At 43.6% G+C, this 24379-nt stretch overlaps 1 protein-coding gene across 2 annotated transcripts in view; it reads right to left on the bottom strand.

The window, feature by feature from the left end:
• The window catches only part of LOC118366593 (junctional adhesion molecule 2A-like), a 32817-nt gene that overhangs the window by 4616 nt on the left and 3822 nt on the right, over positions 1–24379 (bottom strand). Inside the window, exons 2-9 of one of the 2 annotated variants that reach the window (XM_052493163.1) lie at positions 20364–20429; positions 20178–20288; positions 19931–20080; positions 17726–17913; positions 15996–16104; positions 14398–14506; positions 11406–11430; positions 11090–11214 (exon numbers count right to left, since the gene is read on the bottom strand). In XM_052493163.1, coding sequence (XP_052349123.1) covers positions 11176–11214; positions 11406–11430; positions 14398–14506; positions 15996–16104; positions 17726–17913; positions 19931–20080; positions 20178–20288; positions 20364–20429 — 797 coding nt within the window. In that variant the 3' untranslated portion in view covers positions 11090–11175. Of the gene's footprint in view, positions 1–11089; positions 11215–11405; positions 11431–14397; positions 14507–15995; positions 16105–17725; positions 17914–19930; positions 20081–20177; positions 20289–20363; positions 20430–24379 lie in introns of those variants that run through there. The other variant, XM_052493162.1, reaches the window with a different exon arrangement.

Below are 24379 nucleotides of genomic sequence, written 5' to 3'. Positions count from 1 at the left end.
AAATTTGATTTCCATTGATAATTGTGTGATTTCGTGTTCAGCATATTGAACTATGTAAAGAAAAAAGTATTTAATAAGAATATTTCATTCATTCAGATCTAGGATGTGTTATTTTAGTGTTCCCTATATTTTTTCGAGCAGTGTATATAGGGCAGGTAATCAAGGAGGGGATGGAGTACAGATGAGTGTCATTATGCGCCTAACACTGGTGACAGGTGTGCGTCCTAACGAGCAGCCTGGTGACCTAGAGGCGGGGGAGGGAGCACACGGACACATATCAGCTATGTTTAAAAGAGGTTTCTAACCTTAAAGGGTCTTTCTTATCTGGATAAATAAAGGTTAGATAAAAAATGTTGTTTTTTGAAAGGCAGTAAATGAGGCTGAATGAACTGTTTCGCTGACAGACAAGGCTCCACTGAAAGCCAGGTGTTGCAGTGGTAAGGTGTTGGGACTCTTCTGTTGGGACAGCTCTATGTCGGCTCTAACAGTTTGTGGGCACCATTTGTCACTGTTATAGTGCAATTCATGTATTGTTAAGTGTTGTGTTGTGTAGTGTCCGTGATGGCATGCATCCAGCAAAGCCCGACCAAGATTTACATGCTAAAATCACCACTGGGTGTAACTCCTTCAGTATATTATTAGAAACCAGAACTGAGAAGAGAAAACTTACTGATCACCGCTCAACATTTGTGCAGGTGGAAAACAGATGTATGGTAGGGAAACAGAACTGAACACACAGTCAAATGGAAACATAGAAACATAATGAATAGAACCAATTCCCCCACAAGCATAGACACGTTAGTGTATTTCACACACACACACACACACACACACACACACACACACACACACACACACACACACACACACACACACACACACACACACACACACACACACACACACACACACACACACACACACACACACACACACACATTAAAGCTGTCCGTTACTTTCCAGAATGCTTAGGAGTGGCTTCAGGCTCGTATCCTTCACTGAAAATACGTTCTGCCTGCATCTCTTTCTCTAAAAATCTAAGGGATGGGGTTGGCGAAATGTAACCACTGTCAAATGAATAGACAAAGCTATGGATGCAAGGGCAGACCATTTGTGATATAAAATGTATAGTCTTAACCTTCTTTTGAGGCTATACAGTGTTTGTTACATGTAACGTTCTTTACAAACAGTGGAGGAAACAAACGTATATATTTTGGGTTGTGATGGGGTACGACTAGGGTTGCAAATGGAAGGTATCCCAGCTAGCACATAACATTCCATATGTTTCTTAGAGCTTGGTAAGAACGTGGTTGTCCTACAGTTATTTTGTATACAACCTTCCTACAATGTTCTGGGAATGGTACAGGATACCCAGCTGGCATATAAAATTCTGAGAACCATGTTTCTTAGGTGGGAATATCAGTACTTCAGCATTACGTTTTCTACTGGTTTCCTCGTGGTTCGATTTAAAGTTATCTTAGAACGTTCCGAGGATGTTAAGAAACGTTCTTCTAACCTCAAAGTGTTTTTCTTACCTGGATAAATAAAGGTACTGCAGCATAATGTTTTCTGCAGGTATCCTTGTGGTTATATTTAAAGTCATGTTCTCAGAACATTCAAAAAACGTTCAATAAAAAAACACAAGAAAACATTAGTAACGTTCAAAGAATGTTCTAAGAATGTTTTAAAAAAAAACATATCTATTCTGTTCTATTTTCAACGAAACTCTCTCTATTCTCTATCTTGTCAAGTTCAGGTGTGTTGGCTGCGCCCACTAATTGGCCACACCTGATATTAATATGGGGTCTGTTTAAATAGATTAAAATGATCAGCTTTGTATCATGCTAGCTCCATCCTGGATAGAGAAAAGAAGATCATAGGTTTGACTCTCACGGACGCTGTGGCACTATAAAAAAGAAATGTGTTTGCTGATCAATACCTAAGCAAATTAGTGTGTGTGTGTGTGTGTGTGTGTGTGTGTGTGTGTGTGTGTGTGTGTGTGTGTGTGTGTGTGTGTGTGTGTGTGTGTGTGTGTGTGTGTGTGTGTGTGTGTGTGTGGCTTTGTTCCTAGAACCAATGGGAAACCAAAAATGTACATTCCCACAACTTCCAAGGAACCAAACGTACAAGCTGAGATATTACTGGAAACGTTTGACATTTACCAGTAAACTACCAGAATTTTGGTAAATATTATGGTTTAAATGGGAATTTTGTAAGATTAAATTTAGTATCATTTTTGGATACTTCAGATTCCGATTTCTGCCTCTCTGTGTGGCCTTATCACATGTACAATATATTTAATCATTAAATAAGGTGATTTTATTTGATTATCCTAAATATGTACCATAACATAAATGCTATTGGTGTTTAATGCACACGTTTATTTATTTAACTGCAACATTATTAATTTGTTATAAATGTTTTGGCATCAAACTGGTGGCAGTTGTGAAGAAAAAAAAGTATATAGTTGGAAGAGTTGCAGAGTTAATGGAAACTATTGTTGATTAGATGCTTTTCTCATTAATTGGGCTATTTCTCTTGAACCATATGGTCTATCTAGTAAAAACTCATGGACAATATGGACACAGATCAACAAAAAATAATACATACTATATATGAATATATATTTTGTAAGTTTTTCAAGTATAAATTTCCAAAGTTACCATAAATTCCAATAGATGTTCTGTCAATAACCAAAATAACAGAAGATTATGTTAACTTTGGTAAATGACCGGTAGCTTTGCAACCCTAGGTATGACAGTTGAACTAAGCTCATGAGGCATTTATAAGTTATATTCTTCAATAATCAATGGGTATATATAATTCATTTAAAAATCCCAAAACGAATGCAGCAACTAAGGACTCTAGCTTTGAAGCTGAAGGAGAGTAAAGGAGAGAGGATGGAGCTGGGCTGATGAGGTATGGACTATAGGGGATGAGGGGCAAAGGGGTGAGGCAGTGGTGCTGTGTTCCCTTTAGGGATGTCAGCTTTAAGACATGATGAAGTAAAGGAGAGAGGATGGAGCTGGGCTGATGAGGTATGGACTATAGGGGATGAGGGGCAGAGGGGTGAGTCAGTGGTGCTGTGTCCCCTTTAGGGATTTCAGCTTTAAGGCATATGAGGAAGTGAAGGAGAGAGGATGGAGCTGGGCTGATGAGGTATGGACTATAGGGGATGAGGGGCAGAGGGGTGAGGTAGTGGGGTAGTTAGTGATGATGGGGAGGTGAGGGTACACAGGGGTGAGAGAGAGCGGTGAGTGATGGGGAGAGGGGATATGGGCGTGAGGGAGAGAGGTTAGAGTTATGGGGAGATGAGTGAACATAGGGGAGTGTACAAAACATTAATAACAGCTTCCGAATGTTGAGTTGCCTCAGTATCTTAGCTCAGTTCTGCTTTCTATTAATAGGCTGTACATACAGTGTCTTCAGAAAGTATTTACACCTCTTGACTTTTTCCACATTTTGTTGTATTCCAGCCTGAATTTCAAATGGATTAAATGTAGATTTTTTTTGTCACAAGGCCTACACATACTACCCCATAACGTCAAAGTGGAATCATGTCTTTATACACTTTTACTAACTAATAAAAAATGTAAACTGAAATGTATTCAACCTCTTTGTTATGGCTGGATTTGGAGCGTCGCTGTACAGCTATTTTCAGGTCTCTCCAGAGATGTTCGATCGGGTTCAAGTCCGGGCTCTGGCTGGGCCACTCAAGGACATTCAGAGACTTGTCCCGAAGCCAATCCTGCATTGTCTCGACTGTGTTCTTAGGGTCATTATCCTGTTGGAAGGTGAACCTTCTCCACAGTCCGGGGTCCTGAGCCCTCTGGAGCAGGTTTTCATCAATGATCTCTCTGTACTTTCCTCCGTTCATCATTCCCTCGATCCTGATTAGTCTTCCAGCCCCTTTCTAGAGAGTTTTTCCTAGCCACCGTGCTTCTACACCTGCATTGCTTGCTGTTTGGGGTTTTAGGCTGGGTTTCTGTACAGCACTTTGAGATATCAGCTGATGTACGAAGGGCTATATAAATACATTTGATTTGATTTGATTTGCCGCTGAAAAACATTCCCACAACATGATGCTGCCACCACCGTGCTTCACCGTAGGGATGGTGCCAAGTTTCCTCCAGGCCAAAGAGGTCAATCTTAGTTTCATCAGACCAGAGAATCTTGTTTCTCATGGTCTGAGTGTCCTTTAGGTGCCTTTTGGCCAACTCCAAGTGGGCTGTCATGTGCTTTTTACTGAGGAGTGGCTTCCGTCTGGCCACTCTACCATAAAGGCCTGATTGGTCGAGTGCTGCACAGATGGTTGTCCTTCTGGAAGCTTGTTCCAGCTCCACAGAGGAACTCTGGAGCTCTGTCAGAGTTACCATTGGGTTCTTGATCACCTCCCTGACCAAGGCCCTTCTCCCCCAATTGGTGATTTCAAACTTCTTTCATTTAAGAATGATGAAGGCCACTGTGTTCTTGGGGACCTTCAATGCTGCAGGAATGTTCTGGTACCCTTCCCCACAGATTTGTGCCTCGACACAATCCTGTCTCGGAGCACTATGGAGAATTTCTTTGTCCTCATAGCTTGGTTTTTGCTCTGAAATGCATTGTCAACTGTGGGACCTTATATAGGTGTGTCCCTTTCAAAATAATGTCCAATAAATTGAATTTACCACAAGCGGACTAAATCAAGTTGATGGAAACAGGACGCACCTGAGCTCAATTTCAAGTCTCATAGGAAAGGTTCTGAAAACGTATGTAATTGGCAAAAATCTATCAAACCCTGTTTTCGGTTTGTCATTATCGTGTATTGTGTGTAGATTGATGAGGACATTTAAAAAAAATCTATTTTAGAATAAAGCTGTAATGTAACAAAATGTGGAAAAGAGGGTCTGAATACTTTCTGATTGCACCTGTATGTGTATGTGAATATCTTTGTGAGTTGTTGTGTGTGTGCTCATGAGTCTGTGTGTGAGTGCGTGTGAGGTCTCGACAAGAACACTACCAGTTTATTTTAAACATGAAAGTGAAAATAGGAACTGTGAAAGAGGAGTGTGTCAGAATATGTGTGTATTGTGCCACCTGTTTCAATAAGGAGCATATTCTCAGCGACAAGGGGTATTTATCAAAATGAAAACTACCATGCTCCGAGCACGCAAATTGGAGCACAGGAGAGTCGAAGGATGAGTCCAAATCAAAAATTGTTTGTACATATTTTGAAGCATGCAAGCTTCAACGGAAAGTATGCACAGAAATATGATGCAACCACATAAAAATGTTTTCTACATTTCTTGAAGTCAATGGCGGCCATTATTTGAGCCATGTTAACCTGCCTACGATACCCACTGTAGTGTGCATAAATTGCAAGCCTATAGTAATTCAATTGGGTTACCCGGCTAGCTACTACTGTTAGCTAGCCAGATATCCACAAAGAATTGTTTGCTAGCTAGCTACCCATGAATAATTGACATCTACCCATTCATTTTAGGTCATTGTTGCCTGTTTAACTAGCTGGTTAGCTACATTATTATGATACACATATAGCTAGCTGATAGTTATGAAGTAAAACATTTGTTTTGTGTATATCTTGTTTGGTCTCTATTGCCATTGTCCTGGCTGGAAGAAGGTTCAGTGAAAGAGTAAGTCCATCATAAGTCAATAGAGCTAACTGGCTAGCTAGCTAGCCACAAAGAATTGGTAGCTAGCTACCCATGAACAATGTACATCTACCTTGTATACCATTGGTTTAAGGTCATTTTAGCCTGTTTAACTATCTGGATTGCTCGATTATTACGATTCACATAGAGCTTGCTGGTAATTATGAACTAAAACGTTTTCTTTGTGTATATCTTGTTTGATGTTTATTGTTGCCGTTGTCCTGGCTGGAAGAAGGTTCAGTGAATGGAGATATGCAGCGTGAGGTAATACGGTATGGGAAGTGCGAATGCTTATCATATGTGATGTTTTAAACATTCTCGTCCTCACAAGAACATACTCCAGAGAATGGTTTGCTAACATCAGCAAACCGCTCTCTCACATGACTCCATACACACTGTCTGCCATCTGCCCAGACCAGTTGAAACCGTGAAGAACCCACTTCTCCAGCGTGCCAGTGGCCATCGAATGTGAGCATTTTCCCACTGAAGTCAGTTACGACACCGAACTGCAGTCAGTTCAAGACCCTGGTCAACGAGCATGCAGATGAGCTTCCCTGAGACGGTTTCTGACAGTTTGTGCAGACATTCATCGCTTGTGCAAACCCACAGTTTTATCAGTTGTCCGGCGTCTCAGACCATCCCGCAGGTGAAGAAGCCGGATGTGGAGATCCTGGGCTGGCGTGGTTACACATGGTCTGCGGTTGTGAGGCCGGTTGAACATACTGCCAAATTTTCTAAAATAACGTTGAAGCGGTTTATGATAGAGAAATGAACATTCAATTATCTGGCAACAGCTCTGGTGGACATTTCTTCAGTCTGCATGCCAATTGTACGCTCCCTCAAAACTTGAGACATCTATGGCATTGTGTTGTGTGACAAAAATGCTTCTTCTTCTATGGTATAATGGTGTTTGCAACAATTAGATGTGCATTCTGCCACCTACCATGCAGATGGATAATAAGGATCCCAAAAAGTAAAACATTTGGGTAAAGATAAATAGAAAATCATACAAACTACCAAAAAGAAAATTAACTAAACAAAATCAACCTGCTTTTCTGTAAAAACCTAATTCTAATCAAGTCCCAACACAGAAGATCCCCAGAAGCCACTTGTGAAGGCTGGACATTTCCAAGCGACAATAGTCCTTGTAGTGCTTCTGCCAAGTCTTGGTACCCCAAAAACTTCTCGGCTGTAGATATAATGATATCCAGATTTTGGACTTCTTAGATATTAATCACTGTGGCTATAAATGTCACAAAATCCCCCTCCTTCACGATGAATGTATCCAGATCACCCGATTGACTTAAAACATTAGCAACTGGTTGCAATGCATCCACCAACATATCTTCAACAGTGTGGCCCCTTGCCCATTCGACTCTTCACCACCTCCACATTGGAGATCCATTGGAAGCCCTGGTCCTTGACACCTTGACCTCCTTCACCCTAACAGGGCACTCAGGGAAGTCCGGAGTATGATTCCCACCACAGTTGCAACATTTTCCAATCACAGATTTTTCATACTTCTCCTGTCTGAAAACATGTGAAATGTTACCATGTCCTTTACAATTTCCACACACAAATCCTCTCACGGCATACCTCACATATCCAAGCTTCACATATTCAGGTAGTCTCCTCAAACAACAATAATATTGACATGCTTTTCTCCGTCCTTCCATTTACCATACGGGTCAGGCGACGTGTACTGACCACTCCTGGGATTTTATGACTAAGGTACTATATTCAACGAAACTCCAGATGTAACTCCTTTGGCAGGCGCCCTGCTCCGAAGACCAACACGTTACTTCTGACGTGGGCAATATAGCCAGATCCAGTGTACTCTGTTCTTCATCAACACGATTAACCAAAACAAGGCCGCTTCTAGTCACCTTGATTGAATTCACCTTTCCCACTGGTTTCATCACAGTCCTCGATATTACAAATGGATTTCCCAAATAAATCTCCTCGTCCAAAAAAAAACAGTCCAATAAGAAATGCATTATTGGACCAGTCCTTGTCTTCTACTACAACTTTTGCTTGTTTTGATCCGTTCTTTGATTTCACTATTTTCCTTATCACACACTTCACTTGCAGCACTTTCAGATTAAAGTCACCATTTCCTCCTCCCTCCCGGCAAACCTCCTTAGCACTATGCCACTGCTGTGACAAAACTGCACATTTTAGAGTGGCCTTTTATTGTCCACAGCACAAGGTGCACCTGTGTAATGATCATGCTGTTTAATTAGCTTACTGATGATTGTCTTGGCAAAGGAAGAATGCTCAGTAACAGGGATGTAAACGAATGTGTGCACAAAATGTGAGAGAAATAAGCTTGTGCATATTGAACATTTCTGTGATCTTTTACTTTAGTTCATGAAACATGGGACCAACACCTTACAAGCCTCGTTTATATTTTCGTTCAGTATAAAACAGATATGATATTCAGTCATGCAGAACTCAATTGGGCATCATGTCAGCTCTATTCATTACAGACATGCCACCAGAGGTCTCTTCACAATCCCCAAGTCCAGAGCAGACTATGGGAGGTGCACAGTACTACAGTACATAGAGCCATGACTACATGGAACTCTATTCCACATCAGGTTACTGATGCAAGCAGTAGAATCAGGTTTAAAAAAACAGATACAAATACAGGTTATGGAACACTGTGGACTGTGAAAAGACACACACATACACATATGCATGATAACACACACTCTACACACACGTACACATGAATTTTGTACTGTAGATATGTGGTAGATATGACATGTAATACTTTTTATTGTATATAAGTGCTGCCTTGGCAGTAGCTAAAGGGGATCCTTAATAAATACAAATACAATTTGCATTTCTATCTGCAAATGTTCTGAACATAGAGATCCTGTATTCTAATTATATGTTTCTGAATGTTTCACCTCAGTGAATACACACCAGATGTATGTAATGTCTCAGGAGCTTTGATCGAAGTCTATTGTGATGCTGCTGCCTGGTGTAAAGTCTGTTTTCTCAGTTTTCTTCACTGCTTTCTCGTGCTGAGCGGTTAATGAAATTTCGTTTTTTTAAATTATTAAACAACTAATTGACCGATGTCGGTTGAATTACTTAAATTCCATTTAATTCGTTATTTATTGTGAACGCGCCGTTTCTCTATATATAAATAGTTTCAATAGGAAAATATTCAATTTAATTCAGATCAGAAAACGTGGTCAATGACCAGAATCCATTGCGCCTATTCTTCCCGGCATCGCACACAGCATAAGAGTGGAATGTAAACACAATGACGAGAAGGATAGAGACTGTTTGTGAGGTAGTTATAGCGGATTCATAGTTGTAGCAGTCTTGTGTGTATTCTCTACTTTTGAAGAACTACTAAACTATTGATTTCGTCCGACAGCTCTGCAGTATGGGCAGCTGTTGCAACCCAAGGATCACTGACTACCGTTTTCGCGAGCCAAGAGCACATATATAACGTTAGATGGTTGTCTGGCTGCTATTGCCTGAGCGATGAGATCACGACTTTAAGAAATTAAATAATAAAGTCATCTGATAAAGTTATATGCTATACACAACCTAAATATGTTATTGAATTAAAATAATGTGAGTAAATGATGATTAATAAGTGATAAACTAATGGGCAGTCACCATCATTTGGTTCTTATTAATTGCTTTGTCCTATGTTGTTGGAGACAATGGAATGTTTCCAATGTTTTGGCAATTGAATGTTCTCAAAATTTGGCTTTGGAATTTCTATTAAAAAACTAAAATAATTGCAAGGTCATATATTCATAATCAAAATTAATATAACCCAACCCAAAACGACCTCAATTAGCACTAATCACTCACCCCAAGCCCAAGCCAAACCAACCTCAAAAAAGCACTAACCACTCAGCACTACTGTATTCTCAGTGTTATGTGATGCATGGCTAATGTCTGTTTAGCAGAGGCGGGCACAGAGAGAGACAGGCCAAGCATACGTCTTAGAGGAGAGCTTGTTTGAGGCTTAATTTAACATCTGACAACAGGAGGTTCTGGCGCAGAATCTGGGGGACAGCCGTCACCTCGCTCAGACACACAGTGACAAGACCAAGGTCACACACACACACAGTGACAAGACCAAGGTCACACACACACACAGTGACAAGACCACACTCACACACGCGCATGTACACAAACACAAGATCCCAAACATATGCACAAACATACGAGATCATGCACAAATGCACACACACATAATTGAAACAAGTGAATTGAATTGATGGTCAGAAAAACAGCTTATGGCCCAAACGTAGAGGCAGCAGAAGAACAATAAAACAATACAATAACTAAATGAACACGAGAGACATTGTTTATGGACCACTAAATCTTAGCTAAGGTCTCTGTGCTGTGTTTGCCCCAGAGAAATATCCTGCTCTGTAGCGCCACCTTGAGGGAACCAACTCGAAGGAGATCTGTGCATGATGACAGCTTGAACATTCAAACGTTTGTTCATTTTTTCAACCGACTAATTTTCACCTAACTACCACTTTATCCCTTATACATTTTTAGATATTTAAAAATATAATAGGATCAGTATAAGGTTTATGGCCAAACGTATCATGTTGTTAAATAGGAGGCAACCTGTGGTGAAATATATTTAATGAAAAGATATTCAGATGATTTAATAGTCACATGTGCATACAAACACCTGTTCAAACATGACACATCCTTCATCACACAAAAGCCCAAAACAAATACTTAAAAAATATAAGTATACAAATATCTCTGTAAAACAGCGATGTTAATATATTTCATTGCTTCTCATCACAGTCATAAACAGCAGAATTGTAAATAAAACACACACAGAGAAGGGTACAGCAGTGAGCAGTATCATAGGTGGTGTAAGCTAACTAAAATATGTATTCTGTTGCACATTCTCTCCATCCATCCACTGAATGTGTGTACGTGTGTGTGTGTGTATGTGTTTATGTGCGTGCTATACCCTCAGATCATGAAGGACTGTGTGTGTGTGTGTGTGTGTGTGTGTGTGTGTGTGTGTGTGTGTGTGTGTGTGTGTGTGTGTGTGTGTGTGTGTGTGTGTGTGTGTGTGTGTGTGTGTGTGCTATACCCTCAGATCATGAAGGATTGGGTGTGTGTGTGTGTGTGTGTGTGTGTGTGTGTGTGTGTGTGTGTGTGTGTGTGTGTGTGTGTGTGTGTGTGTGTGTGTGTGTGTGTGTGTGTGCTATACCCTCAGATCATGAAGGACTGTGTGTGTGTGTGTGTGTGTGTGTGTGTGTGTGTGTGTGTGTGTGTGTGTGTGTGTGTGTGTGTGTGTGTGTGTGTGTGTGTGTGTGTGTGTGTGTGTGTGCTATACCCTCAGATCATGAAGGACTGTGTGTGTGTGTGTGTGTGTGTGTGTGTGTGTGTGTACCCTGATCATGAAGTGTGTGTGTGTGTGTGTGTGTGTGTGTGTGTGTGTGTGTGTGTGTGTGTGTGTGTGTGTGTGTGTGTGTGTGTGTGTGTGTGTGTGTGTGTGTGTGCTATACCCTCAGATCATGAAGGACTGGGTGTGTTTGTTGTTCTTGGGCTGCAGAAAGGGAAAGGCGTATCCATCAGTTAACTAGACTGGTTACTATTATCACCAACTCACTCAACAACAACTGCTCCAAGAACAGTCCAATTTAAAACAATACCACTGCTCAACTAAGTTAATACTGACAGTAGAAGGAATAATAACCGTTCCTGATCAACAACAACTGGGAATGGCAACACACTCACGTTTCTGGTGGGGGGAGGAGGTGGACTGTAGAAGTTGGTGCAACAGAAAAACACACACACACACACACCACAATGAATGAATGTATTTGTCTGTTAAGAAGAGTTATGACATTGAGAGTCTCAGCCATGTATATCAGTGGAGGCTACTGAGGGGAGGACAACTCATAATAATAGCTGGAACGGCATCAAACACATGGAAAGCTATGTCTCACGTATTTGATACCATTTCACTAGTTCTGCTCCAACCATTACCACAAGCCTGTCCTTTTTTCCCCTTTACTTAACTGGGCCAGTCAGTTAAGAGCAAATTCTAATTTACAATGACAACCTACACCGGCCAAACCAGGGCCAATTGTGCGCCGCTCTATGGGACTCCAAATCACAGCCGGTTGCGATAGGGCCTGGGATTGAACCAGGGTGTCTGTGGTGACGCCTCTAGCACTGAGATGCAGTGCCTTAGACCGCTGCGCCACTCGGGAGCCCAATTAAAGTACCATATACAGTTGAAGTCGGACGTTTACATACACCTTAACCAAATACATTTAAATTCAGTTTTTCACAATTCCTGACATTTATTCCTACTAAAATGTGCCTGTCTTAGGTCAGTTAGTATCACCACTTTATTTTAAGAATGTGAAACGTCAGAATAATAGTAGAGATAATTATTAATTTCAGCTTTTATTTCTTTCATCACATTCCCAGTGGGTCAGAAGTGTACATACACTCAATTAGTATTTGGTAGCATTACCTTTGAATTGTTTAACTTGGGTCAAACATTTCAGGTAGCCTTCCACAAGCTTCCCACAATAAGTTGGGTGAATGTTGGCCCATTCCCTGACAGAGCTGGTGTAACTGAGTCAGGTTTGTAGGCCTCCTTGCTCGCACCGGCTTTTTCAGTTCTGCCCACAAATTTTCTACAGGATTGAGGTCAGGGCTTTGTGATGGCCACTCCAATACCTTGACTTTGTTGTCCTTAAGCCATTTTGTCACAACTTTGGAAGTATGCTTGGGGTCATTGTCCATTTGGAAGACCCATTTGCGACCAAGCTTTAACTTCCTGACTGATGTCTTGAGATGTTGCTTCAATATATCCACATCACTTTCCTCCTCATGATGTCCTCTATTTTGTGAAGTGCACCAGTCCCTCCTGCAGTAAAGCACCCACACAACATGATGCTGCCACCCCCGTGCTTCACGGTTGGGATCGTGTTCTTCAGATTGCATGCCTCCCCCCTTTTCCTCCAAACATAACGATGGTCATTTTGGCCAAACAGTTGTATTTTTTTTTCATCAGACCAGAGGACATTTCTCCAAAAAGTACGATCTTTGTCCCCATGTGCAGTTGCAAACCATAGTCTGGCTTTTTTATGGCGATTTTGGAGCAGTGACTTCGTCCTTGCTGAGCGGCCTTTCAGGTTATATCGATATAGGACTCGTTTTACAGTGGATATAGATACTTTTGTACATGTTTCCTCCAGCATCTTCACAAGGTCCTTTGCTGTTGTTCTGGGATTGATATAGCACTTTTCGCACCAAAGTACGTTCATCTCTAGGAGACAGAATACGCCTCCTTCCTGAGCGGTATGACGGATACATGGTCCCATGGTGTTTACACTCCCAAGGATGAGCCAGACTTGTGGAGGTCTACAATTATTTTTCTGAGGTCTTGGCTGATTTCTTTTGGTTTTCCCAGGATGTGAAGCAAAGAGGCATTGAGTTTGAAGGTAGACCTTGAAATACATCCACAGGTACACCTCCAATTGACTCAAATTATGTCAATTAGCCTATCAGAAGCTTCTAAAGCCATGACATCCTTTTTATTTATTTTCGAAGCTGTTTAAAGGAACAGTCAACTTAGTGTTTGTAAACTTCTGACCCACTGGAATTGTGATACAGTGAATTATAAGTGAAATAATCTGTCTGTAAACAATTGTTGGAAAAATTACTTGTGTCATGCACAAAGTAGATGTCCTAACCAACTTGCCAAAACTATAGTTTATTAACAAGACATTTGTGGAGTGGTTGAAAAATTTGTTTTAATGACTCCAACCTAAGTGTATGTAAACTTCCTGCTTCAACTGTGTATATATACAGTGAGGCAAAAAAGTGCCATTAATACAGGTAACGAGTGGAAGACAGAGGAGCCTCTTAAAAAAGAAGTTACAGGTCTGTGAGAGCCAGAAATCTTGCTTGTTTGTAGGTGACCAAAAACTTATTTTCCACCAAAATTTGCAAATAAATTCATAAAAAATCCTACAATGTGATTTTCTGGATTTTGTTTCTCATTTTGTCTGTCATAGTTGAAGTGTACCTATGATGACAATTACAGGCCTCACTCATCTTTTTAAGTGGGAGAACTTGCACAATTGGTGGCTGACTACATACTTTTTTGCCCCACTGTATATATATATCTAATTGTCCTGTTCCTCTCCTTTGCATGTTATAGTTACATGTGCAAGAGGTACAGTTTCACACAACATACACACATATATATAGGATTGAACATATGATTGCACGTGTAACTATAACATGCAAACACATCAGCAACACAATAAGAAGCTGACAGAATGGTTGTCTGAAATACTGACCTGCTTCCTTCCTGCTCCTCTTGGCAAGCATGAAGAAACAAGAGGAACAGGACAATTAGAAAATATTTTTCATTGTAAACTGGGTGGTCTGAGCCCTGAATGTTGATTGGCTGACAGCAGTGGTATATCAGACCGTATACCACGAGTATAACTAAACACTTATTTTTACTGCTTTAATTACATTGGTATCCAGTTTATAATAACAATAAGGCACCTCGGGGGTTTGTGGTATATGGCCATTATACCACGGCTAAAGGCTGTATCCAGGCACTCCGCGTTGTGTTGGGCGTAAGAACATCCCTTAGCCGTGGCATATTGGCCATATGCCACACCCCCTCGTGCCTTATTGCTTAATTGTATCAGTCGGCCACAAGCACATATAGTCTGTGTGGTGATGTACTCACCCTTTTTGCAGCAGCCCTGTCAATGGGAGACACACATCCAGGCAGCATATGAGGATGAGCAGGAAGAGGCCTACAGCTCCGGCTATCAGTGTCGTCATGCTCAACGGATCTGAAGGAGGGGGGACAGAGGGAGAAAGGGATGAAGAAGGGGGAAAGGGGGATACCTAGTCAGTTGTACAACTGAATGCCTTCAAATTAAATGTGTCTTCTGTGTTTAACCCAACCCCTCTGAATCAGAGAGGTGTGGGGGGGCTGCCTTAATCGACATCCACGTCATCGGCACCTGGGGAACAATGGGTTAACTGACTTGCTCAGGTGCAGAACGGAAGATTTTTACCTTGTCAGATCGAGGATTCGATCCAGCAACCTTTCGGTTACTGGACCAATGCTCCTACCCGGCAGAGGGGACGGGAGCCAAGAGAGAACAGAGAGAGGCAGAAAAGATAAGGATGAAGGATGATTGGAGAAGGATGAAGGATGATTGGAGAAGGATGAAGGATGATTGGAAAAGGATGAAGGATGATTGGAGAAGGATGAAGGATGATTGGAAAAGGATGAAGGATGATTGGAGAAGGATGAAGGATGATTGGGAAAGGATGAAGGATGATTGGAGAAGGATGAAGGATGATTGGAGGATGAAGGATGATTGGAGAAGGATGAAGGATGATTGGAGGATGAAGGATGATTGGAGAAGGATGAAGGATGATTGGAGGATGAAGGATGATTGGAGAAGGATGAAGGATGAAGAATGATTGGAGAGAAGAGATGAGGAAGAAAAGACAGAAAGTGTTCCAATTTCCACAAACCCACAAACATTCTAGAGCACACACAGACACACACACAGACACACACACACAGACACACACACACAGACACACACACACACAGACACACACACACACAGACACACACACACACAGACACACACACAGACACACACACACAGACACACACACACAGACACACACACACAGACACACACACACACACACACACACACACACAGACACACACACAGACACACACAGACACACACACAGACACACACACAGACACACACACACAGACACACACACAGACACACACACAGACACACACAGACACACACAGACACACACACAGACACACACACACAGACACAGACACACACACAGACACACACACAGACACACACACAGACACACACACAGACACACACACAGACACACACACACAGACACACACACAGACACACACAGACACACACACAGACACACACACACACACAGACACACACACACACACACACAGACACACACAGACACACACACACACACACACACAGACACGCACACAGACACACACACAAACACACACACAGACACACACACAGACACACACAGACACACACACAGACACACACAGACACACACACAGACACACACACACACAGACACACACACACAGACACACACAGACACACACACAGACACACACACAGACACACACAGACACACACACAGACACACACACACACAGACACACACACACACACACAGACACACACACACACAGACACACACACAGACACACACACAGACACACTGGATTGTACGTACATTCTATGACCTTCATGTGATGGGCCACAGAGCTTTTGGACGCCCCCACGCGATTGGAGACTTCACAGCGGTATTGGCCTGAGTCGGCCTTGGACACACTCTTAATCTTCTGCTCCAGAGACACACAGAGAGAGGAGAGAGGGGGTGAGGACAGATAGAGAAGAGAGGAAGCGAGGACAGACAGAGTAGTGAGGTGGTGAGGACAGACAGAGTAGTGAGGTGGTGAGGACAGAGAGAGAAGAGAGGGGGTAAGGACAGAGGGAGGAGAGACGGGGTGAGGACAGAGGGAGGAGAGACGGGGTGAGGACAGAGGAGAGAGATGGGGTGATGACAGAGAGAGGAGAGACGGGGTGATGACAGAGAGAGGAGAGACAGGGTGATGACAGAGGGAGGAGAGACGGAGTGATGACAGAGAGAGGAGAGACAGGGTGAGGACAGAGGGAGGAGAGACGGGGTGATGACAGAGGGAGGAGAGACGGGGTGATGACAGAGAGAGGAGAGACAGGGTGATGACAGAGGGAGGAGAGACGGAGTGATGACAGAGAGAGGAGAGACAGGGTGATGACAGAGGGAGGAGAGACAGGGTGATGACAGAGGGAGGAGAGACGGAGTGATGACAGAGAGAGGAGAGACAGGGTGATGACAGAGGGAGGAAAGGGCGGAGAGACAGGGTGATGACAAAGGGAGGAGAGACAGGGTGAGAACAGAGTGAGGAGAGACAGGGTGAGGACAGAGGGGGGAGAGACAGGGTGAGGATAGAGGGAGGAGGGACAGGGTGAGGACAGAGGGAGGACAGATGGAGGAGAGACAGGGTGATGACAGAGGGAGGAGAGACAGAGTGAGGACAGAGGGAGGAGTAATGGAGTGAGGACAGAGGGAGGAGAGACGGAGTGAGGACAGAGGGAGGAGAGACGGAGAGGGGACAGAGGGAGGAGAGATGGAGTGAGGACAGAGGGAGGAGAGACGGAGTGAAGACAGAGGGAGGAGAGACGGAGAGTGGACAGAGAGAGGAGAGATGGAGTGAGGACAGAGGGAGGAGAGACGGAGAGGGGACAGAGAAAGGAGAGATGGAGTGAGGACAGAGGGAGGAGAGACGGAGTGAGGATATAGGGAGGAGAGACGGAGAGGGACAGAGAGAGTAGAGATGGAGTGAGGACAGAGGGAGGAGAGACAGGGTGAGGACAGAGGGGGAGAGACAGGGTGAGGATAGAGGGAGGACAGAGGGAGGAGGGACAGGGTGATGACAGAGGGAGGAGAGACAGGGTGAGGACAGAGGGAGGAGTAATGGAGTGAGGACAGAGGGAGGAGAGACGGAGTGAGGACAGAGGGAGGAGAGACGGAGAGGGGACAGAGGGAGGAGAGATGGAGTGAGGACAGAGGGAGGAGAGACGGAGTGAAGACAGAGGGAGGAGAGACGGAGAGTGGACAGAGAGAGGAGAGATGGAGTGAGGACAGAGGGAGGAGAGACAGGGTGAGGACAGAGGGGGGAGAGACAGGGTGAGGATAGAGGGAGGACAGAGGGAGGAGGGACAGGGTGATGACAGAGGGAGGAGAGACGGAGTGAGGACAGAGGGAGGAGAGACAGAGTGATGACAGAGGGAGGAGAGACAGGGTGATGACAGAGGGAGGAGAGACAGGGTGATGAGAGAGGGAGGGTGTATAGTGTGACGTAACGTCATTAACATGCCTTTGATCAGGCATCGAAAGCACCTCCATTTCGTGTTACTCACCAGTGTTCCCGTGTCAGTGTCCATGCTATAGACGATGTTAGGGGTGTGTGTGGCGCTCAGGGCCTTGTTGTCTTTGTACCAGAGGAAGGTAGGCGGGGGCACACTGAGTTTGTCCTTACAGTGGAGCTCTACACCTGCCCCAGACAGCACTGAGCTGGGCACCTCACAGAACGGGGTGTGGGGGGGCACTGGGGGAGGAGGACAGGATTGCCAACACACACACGCATTTACACGCAGGCACACACACATGTACACTCTGTGAGTAACACGTAATGGAGGTGCTTCAGATGCCTGATCAAAGGCATGTTAATGACGTTACATCACACTATACACCCTCCCTCTGTCATCACTCTGTCTATCCTCCCTCTGTCCTCAGTCCGTCTCTCCTCCCTCTGTCATCACCCTGTCTCTCCTCCCTCTGTCCTCACTCTGTCATTACCCTGTCTCTCCTCCCTCTGTCCTCACTCTGTCATCACCCTGTCTCTCCTCCCTCTGTCCTCACCCTGTCTCTCCTTCCTCTGTCCTCCCTCTGTCCTCACCCTGTCTCTCCTCCCTCTGTCCTCAGTCCGTCTCTCCTCCCTCTGTCATCACCCTGTCTCTCCTCCCTCTGTCCTCACTCTGTCATCACCCTGTCTCTCCTCCCTCTGTCCTCACCCTGTCTCTCCTCCATCTCCATCCTCTGTCATCAACCTGTCTCTCCTCCCTCTGTCATCACCCTGTCTCTCCTTCCTATGTCCTCACTCCGTTTCTCCTCCGTCTGTCCTCCCTTTGTCCTCACTCCGTCTCTCCTCCCTCTGTCATCACCCTGTCTCACCTCCCTCTGTCATCACCCTGTCTCTCCTCCCTCTGTCATCACCCTGTCTCTCCTCCCTATGTCCTCACTCCGTTTCTCCTCCCTCTGTCCTCCCTTTGTCCTCACTCTGTCTCTCCTCCCTCTGTCCTCACTCCGTCTCTCCTCCCTCTGTCCTCACTCCATCTCTCCTCCCTTTGTCCTCCCTCTGTCCTCACTCCATCTCTCCTCCCTCTGTCCTCACTCCGTCTTTCCTCCCTCTGTCCTCACTCCGTCTCTCCTCCCTCTGTCCTCACTCCGTCTCTCCTCCCTCTGTCCTCACTCCGTCTCTCCTCCCTCTGTCCTCACTCCGTCTCTCCTTTCTCTGTCCTCACTCTCTCTCCTCCCTCTGTCCTCACTCCATCTTTCCCCCCTCTGTCCTCACTCCATCTCTCCTCCATCTGTCATCACCCTGTCTCTCCTCCCTCTGTCCTCACTCCATTTCTCTTCCCTCTGTCCTCCCTTTGACCTGACTCTGTCTCTCCTCCCTCTGTCCTCACTCCGTCTCTCCTCCCTCTGTACTCACTCTGTCTATCCTCCCTCTGTCCTCACTCCATCTATCCTCTCTGTCCTCACTCCTCACTCCTCTCTGTCCTCACCTCCTCACCCTGTCCTCACCTCCTATCTCGGTCCTCACCTCCTATCTCTGTCCTCACCCTTCTCTCCTCTCTGTCCTCACCCCTCTCTCCTCTATGTCCTCACCTCCTATCTCTGTCCTCACTCCTCACTCCTCTCTGTCCTCACCTCCTCACCCTGTCCTCACCTCCTATCTCTGTCCTCAGCTCCTCACCTCCTATCTCACCTCCTATCTCACCTCCTATCTGTCCTCACCTCCTATCTCTGTCCTCGCCCCTCTCTCCTCTCTGTCCTCACCTCTTTCCTCTCTCTGTGACTGTAATAGTCACTTTAGTAATGTTTACACACTATTTTACTCATTTCATATGTATATACTGTATTTTAGTCAATGCCAGTCCAACATTGTGCCATCTTATTTCTTAATTCCATTCTTGAACTTTTATATTTGTGTGTTTTGTTGTGAATTGTTAGATACTACTGCACCGTTGGAGCTAGGAACACATTTAGCATTTAGCTACACCTTAATAACATTTGCTAAATATGTGTATGTGATTGATTTGATTTGATTTGACAACACACAAGACAACTGTGTGTCTCAGTTAGTAGAGCATGGTGCTTGCAACGCCAGGGTTGTGGGTTCCAGTCCAACACGGGAACAGTACCATAATAATACAAGTGTGAAAATATTTGCACTCACTTCTGTAAGTTGCTCTGTATTAAATGTGTGTTAAATTACTCAAATGTAAAGGCACAGGGTGGGTGGATGACATTGTTACTAACACACGCACACAGCAGCTCACCCAGTACGTTGAGGGTGACATTGACCTCTCCTAGATTTGTGTGATCTGCTGGTGCGCTGACCTCACAGCGGTACAACCCAGAGTCCTTCTGTGTAACGGCATGCAGTGTCACCGTTGCGCCCTCGATCTTGGCCCGACCTGCAAAGGATCCTGGAATACCACAAGGACCAAAGGGTTGTAGAGAGATGAGAAAAATAAGAAACATGAGGAGAGGGGTAGAGATGTAGGGGGAATGAGGTCTAGTCACCGGTGAATTTTCCATCGAAATAAACAAAGTGGATGTCCTTCCCTTTCTTCTTCCACTCAATACGAGGGTTAGTCTCCTTCTCTGTCTTGAACTGACAGGACAGCACAGCATCTGAGAGAGAAAGAGAGAGATGTGCAGAAACAGCTCATCAACTGTCACAATTCATCCCTTCTCCTCCTCTCTTACCTGTGTTCTCGTGGACCTCCATTTTGGCCTCACTGGTGCTCACTGTCAAAGAGAGGGAGGCAGGACCTGAGGGAGAGAGAGAGAGAGAGAGAGAGAGAGAGAGAGAGAGAGAGATGATTTACAAGTAAATAGTACGCACAGCAGCACTGAATGTTAACTATTTGTAGTGTCATGACGTTGCCCTCTTTGGGTACACCAGGCACCATCCCCACCATCTCTCTGTCTCCTACAACCAGGCTGCTGTTGTCAGAGAGGTCGTAAATTCCTGGAGGAGATTATCTCCTCATGGCCACAGTATAAAGAGAGAGTGAGTTTTCATAGAGAGAACAAAGGAATTTCTTCCACCTCACAGAACTTGGGATCTGAACAACATTTATGTTCTGGAGAAGGTATAAAAGATTGGTGAAGAATCCAGCTACGAACTGGTCCGTTTGGCACAATTTTGTGAAACTCATGGGAGGCAATAGAGCCTCATTACCATAACGTTGTTTATACAATAGCCTCAGATATGAGGCTTAAATCTAATTGTTGTATAAGATGAATGAGTGAGGATGATACTGTTTGTGAAATTGTGTCATGTGATTTGGACTGTTTAATGAAGGAAACTCGAATTCCCTTTGGAGTTGAACTAAATCAGAGGACCGCCCATGAGTACAGTTATGGTCTTGCGTCCTGGGACAGGCCCTTTTCTGCTCTTCTGAATAAAACCCTCACCCGGGTTTTCTGTCACCAGACCATGTTTCTCTCAATTACGAGAGGACTAAGGATGAGACCAGCTTACCTCAATAACGAGAGGGCCAAGGTTTGAGAGGAGACCATAACCCTAAGGTTTGAGTAGATGGCTGAATCTTTTAACCATACCACGTGGCTAAACTCTTAGACTATTGATACCAACATAATAAGAACAAGTCTTTGATATTAATTACTAGTCTGCAGCTAGGAATTCGGTATCATTGAATGCGAAGACCGACAACTGCCGAAACATCTATTCTATAATGACATGAATGAATGTAATTCTGAACTATCCATTCTAACCACGACAGAGAGAGGGCGGACAGACTCCAACAGAAACAAACTTTTCAACAGAGATCCCGACGACACACAGAGCATAAATATGTATATTGATTGCAATTATTCCCGAATGAGTGAGCGTTCATGTTCATGTTCCTTCTAACTATCTACTGTTTGTTTATGCATTTTTGTGAATTACTTAGTTAGTAAATAAATGATTTAAGACAATTGATGTATGGATGACTCATAGTGAAGACTGGGTTCGTGCAGATAACCAACAATTTACGACGTTTGGAATGAGACTAACATGAGGTAAAGAATAATTCATTAATTCGAAGACTAATTGATCAGATATTTATTATTTATTTCTGAAAGTTATATTAGGAAAATTATAACTTTATAATCTGAATATTTTCCTTGGTGCCACGACTTCCTAGTTAATTACAGTTAGATGATTAATCAGTTTAATCGCGTAATAATAATTACAGAGAGTTATTTGATAAATAAGTCTTCGGTTTAAAAACTCTCTTGGGTACGTGGGACGGTAGCGTCCCACCTCGTCAACAGCCAGTGAAACTGCAGGGCGCCAAATTCACAACAACAGAAATCCCATAATGAAAATTCCTGAAACATACATGTATTTTACACCATTTTAAAGATACACTTGTTGTAAATCCAGCCACAGTGTTCGATTTCAAAAAGGCTTTACAATGAAAGCAAACCAAACGATAATGTTAGGTGAGTGCCTATTCACAGAATATCACAGCCATTTTTCCAGCCAAAGAAAGGATTCACAAAAAGCATAAATATAGATAAAATTAATCACTAACCTTTGATGATCTTCATCAGATGACACTCATAGGACTCATGTCCTATGAGTGTTACACAATACATGTATGTTTTGTTTGGGAAAGTTCATACCTATATCCAAAAATCTGAGTATACATTGGCGCGTTGTGGTCAGAAATGCATTGTCTCAAACAAACATCCGGTGAAAGTGCAGAGAGCCACATCAAATTACAGAAATACTCATTATAAATATTGATAAACTATACAAGTGTTTTCATGGAAATATAGACAAACTTCTCCTTAATGCAACCGTTGTGTCAGATTTCAAAAACGCTTTACGGCGAAAGCACACTTTGCGATTATGATAGCTAGCCACAGAAAAGCATACAGCCATTTTCCAGCCAAGGAGTGTCACAAAAGTCAGAAATGACATTAACATTAATCATATACCTTTGATGATCTTCATCTGGTCTAACTCTCAGGTCTCCATATTAGACAATAAATGTTTGTTTTGTTCGATAATGTCCTTCTTTATGAGCAAAAACATCCTTTTTGTTTGAGCGTTTTGTCCAGTAATCCGAATGCAGAAGGCGCGTGCACTAATTCCAGGACAACAAGTTTTTAAAAGTACAATAAAACTTAGTAGAAACATGCCAAACGATGTTTAAAATCCATCCTCCGGTTGTTTTTGTCATATATAATCAATAATATTTCAACCGGACAAAAGCTTTGTCAATAGGAAAGGAGAAACAAGAAAGGCGCTTTCACGATCAGGGCGCATGACTGATGAATGGAAATTTCCACTGGTCACTGACTGAAAGTGCTGTATCTCCCTCATTTTTCAGAGTAAAAGCCTGAAACAATGCCTAAAGACTGGCCACGTGTAGAGGAAGCCACAGAGCTCGTGAACTGGGTCCTAAGTCTTTGTATGGTGGATAGGCTTTCAATGGAAAAACAGCCTTTCAAAATAATAGAACATCCTGGTTGGATTTTCCTGGTGTTTTCGCCTGCCATATCAGTTCTGTTATACTCACAGACATTCTCTTAACAGTTCTGGAAACTTTAGAGTGTTTTCTATCAAAATCTACTAATTATATGCATATCCTATATTCTGGGACTGAGTAGCGGACAGTTTAATTTGGGCATGCTTTTCATCCAAAATTCAGAATGCTGCCCCCTACCCTAGTGAAATTAATGATGCCAAAGACACGACATTAGCAGTGTTTCTAATTTCTTAAATGCAAAGTTAAACATTGATTCAGCTGAGATTTGTGCCACACAGTGCAGATTGGGCTGAGGGGGTACTTCAGAATATATTTGTTTGCGAAAGAGCCGACACAAAGCCAGACACAGACAAACAGCAAGACACACACACACATTGGAAACACTCATTCACACACCTACTATACACACTCACTAACACATGTTCATACTGACTCCCGGCGTTAACACAGAGAGAGAGAGAGAGTAGAGGTAGAGTAAACCCTCAGAATGTACAGTATATGACCTGGTGCCTGGTGGTACTAGCAGGAAGGGAGTGTGTAGGAGATATAGAGGTGATTGATGACAGCCTGTCAGACTACTGCTAGACCTGATTAACCTTCACACACACACACACACACACACACACACACACACACACACACACACACACACACACACACACACACACACACACACACACACACACACACACACACACACACACACACACACACACACACACACACACACACACACACAGTAGCAATGTTTCTAACTTTCTTAAATGCAAAGTTAAACACACACACACACTAACATATGAATACACACTGCTGAAACAACATGTAAATGTCAACACAGACGAACACACATCAACTGGCAGATGATTTGTTTATACACACTTTCTCTCTCTCTCTCTGATTGATTCAACTAGAAGCATGGTCATGGTAGTGCTATCGACAACATCAAACAGGGAGATCAGCCTGCCTGCGTTGGGCATCAGAGAGGTTGGCTCTCCAGAGCCCTGAAGCCCCTTAGTGGTCTGGTCTTTCATCAGCCTCTGGATCTCTGGATCTCTGGATCTCTAAGTCTCTGGGCTTGAACAGCATCAGAGGGTTTAATGTAAACCAAAGACCTGTATGATCCCAGAACCAGTCCTCCCAATCCCAACGCACGCCCAGCCCCTAAACACATTACACACTACATACACAACCACTTCACCAAACCTTCACCAA

The sequence above is a fragment of the Oncorhynchus keta genome, chromosome 34 (assembly GCF_023373465.1).
Source record: "Oncorhynchus keta strain PuntledgeMale-10-30-2019 chromosome 34, Oket_V2, whole genome shotgun sequence".
Lineage (NCBI taxonomy): Eukaryota > Metazoa > Chordata > Actinopteri > Salmoniformes > Salmonidae > Oncorhynchus > Oncorhynchus keta.
The sequence above is the reverse complement of the archived record's forward strand: the minus strand, read 5'-3'. Positions and strand labels throughout refer to the sequence as shown.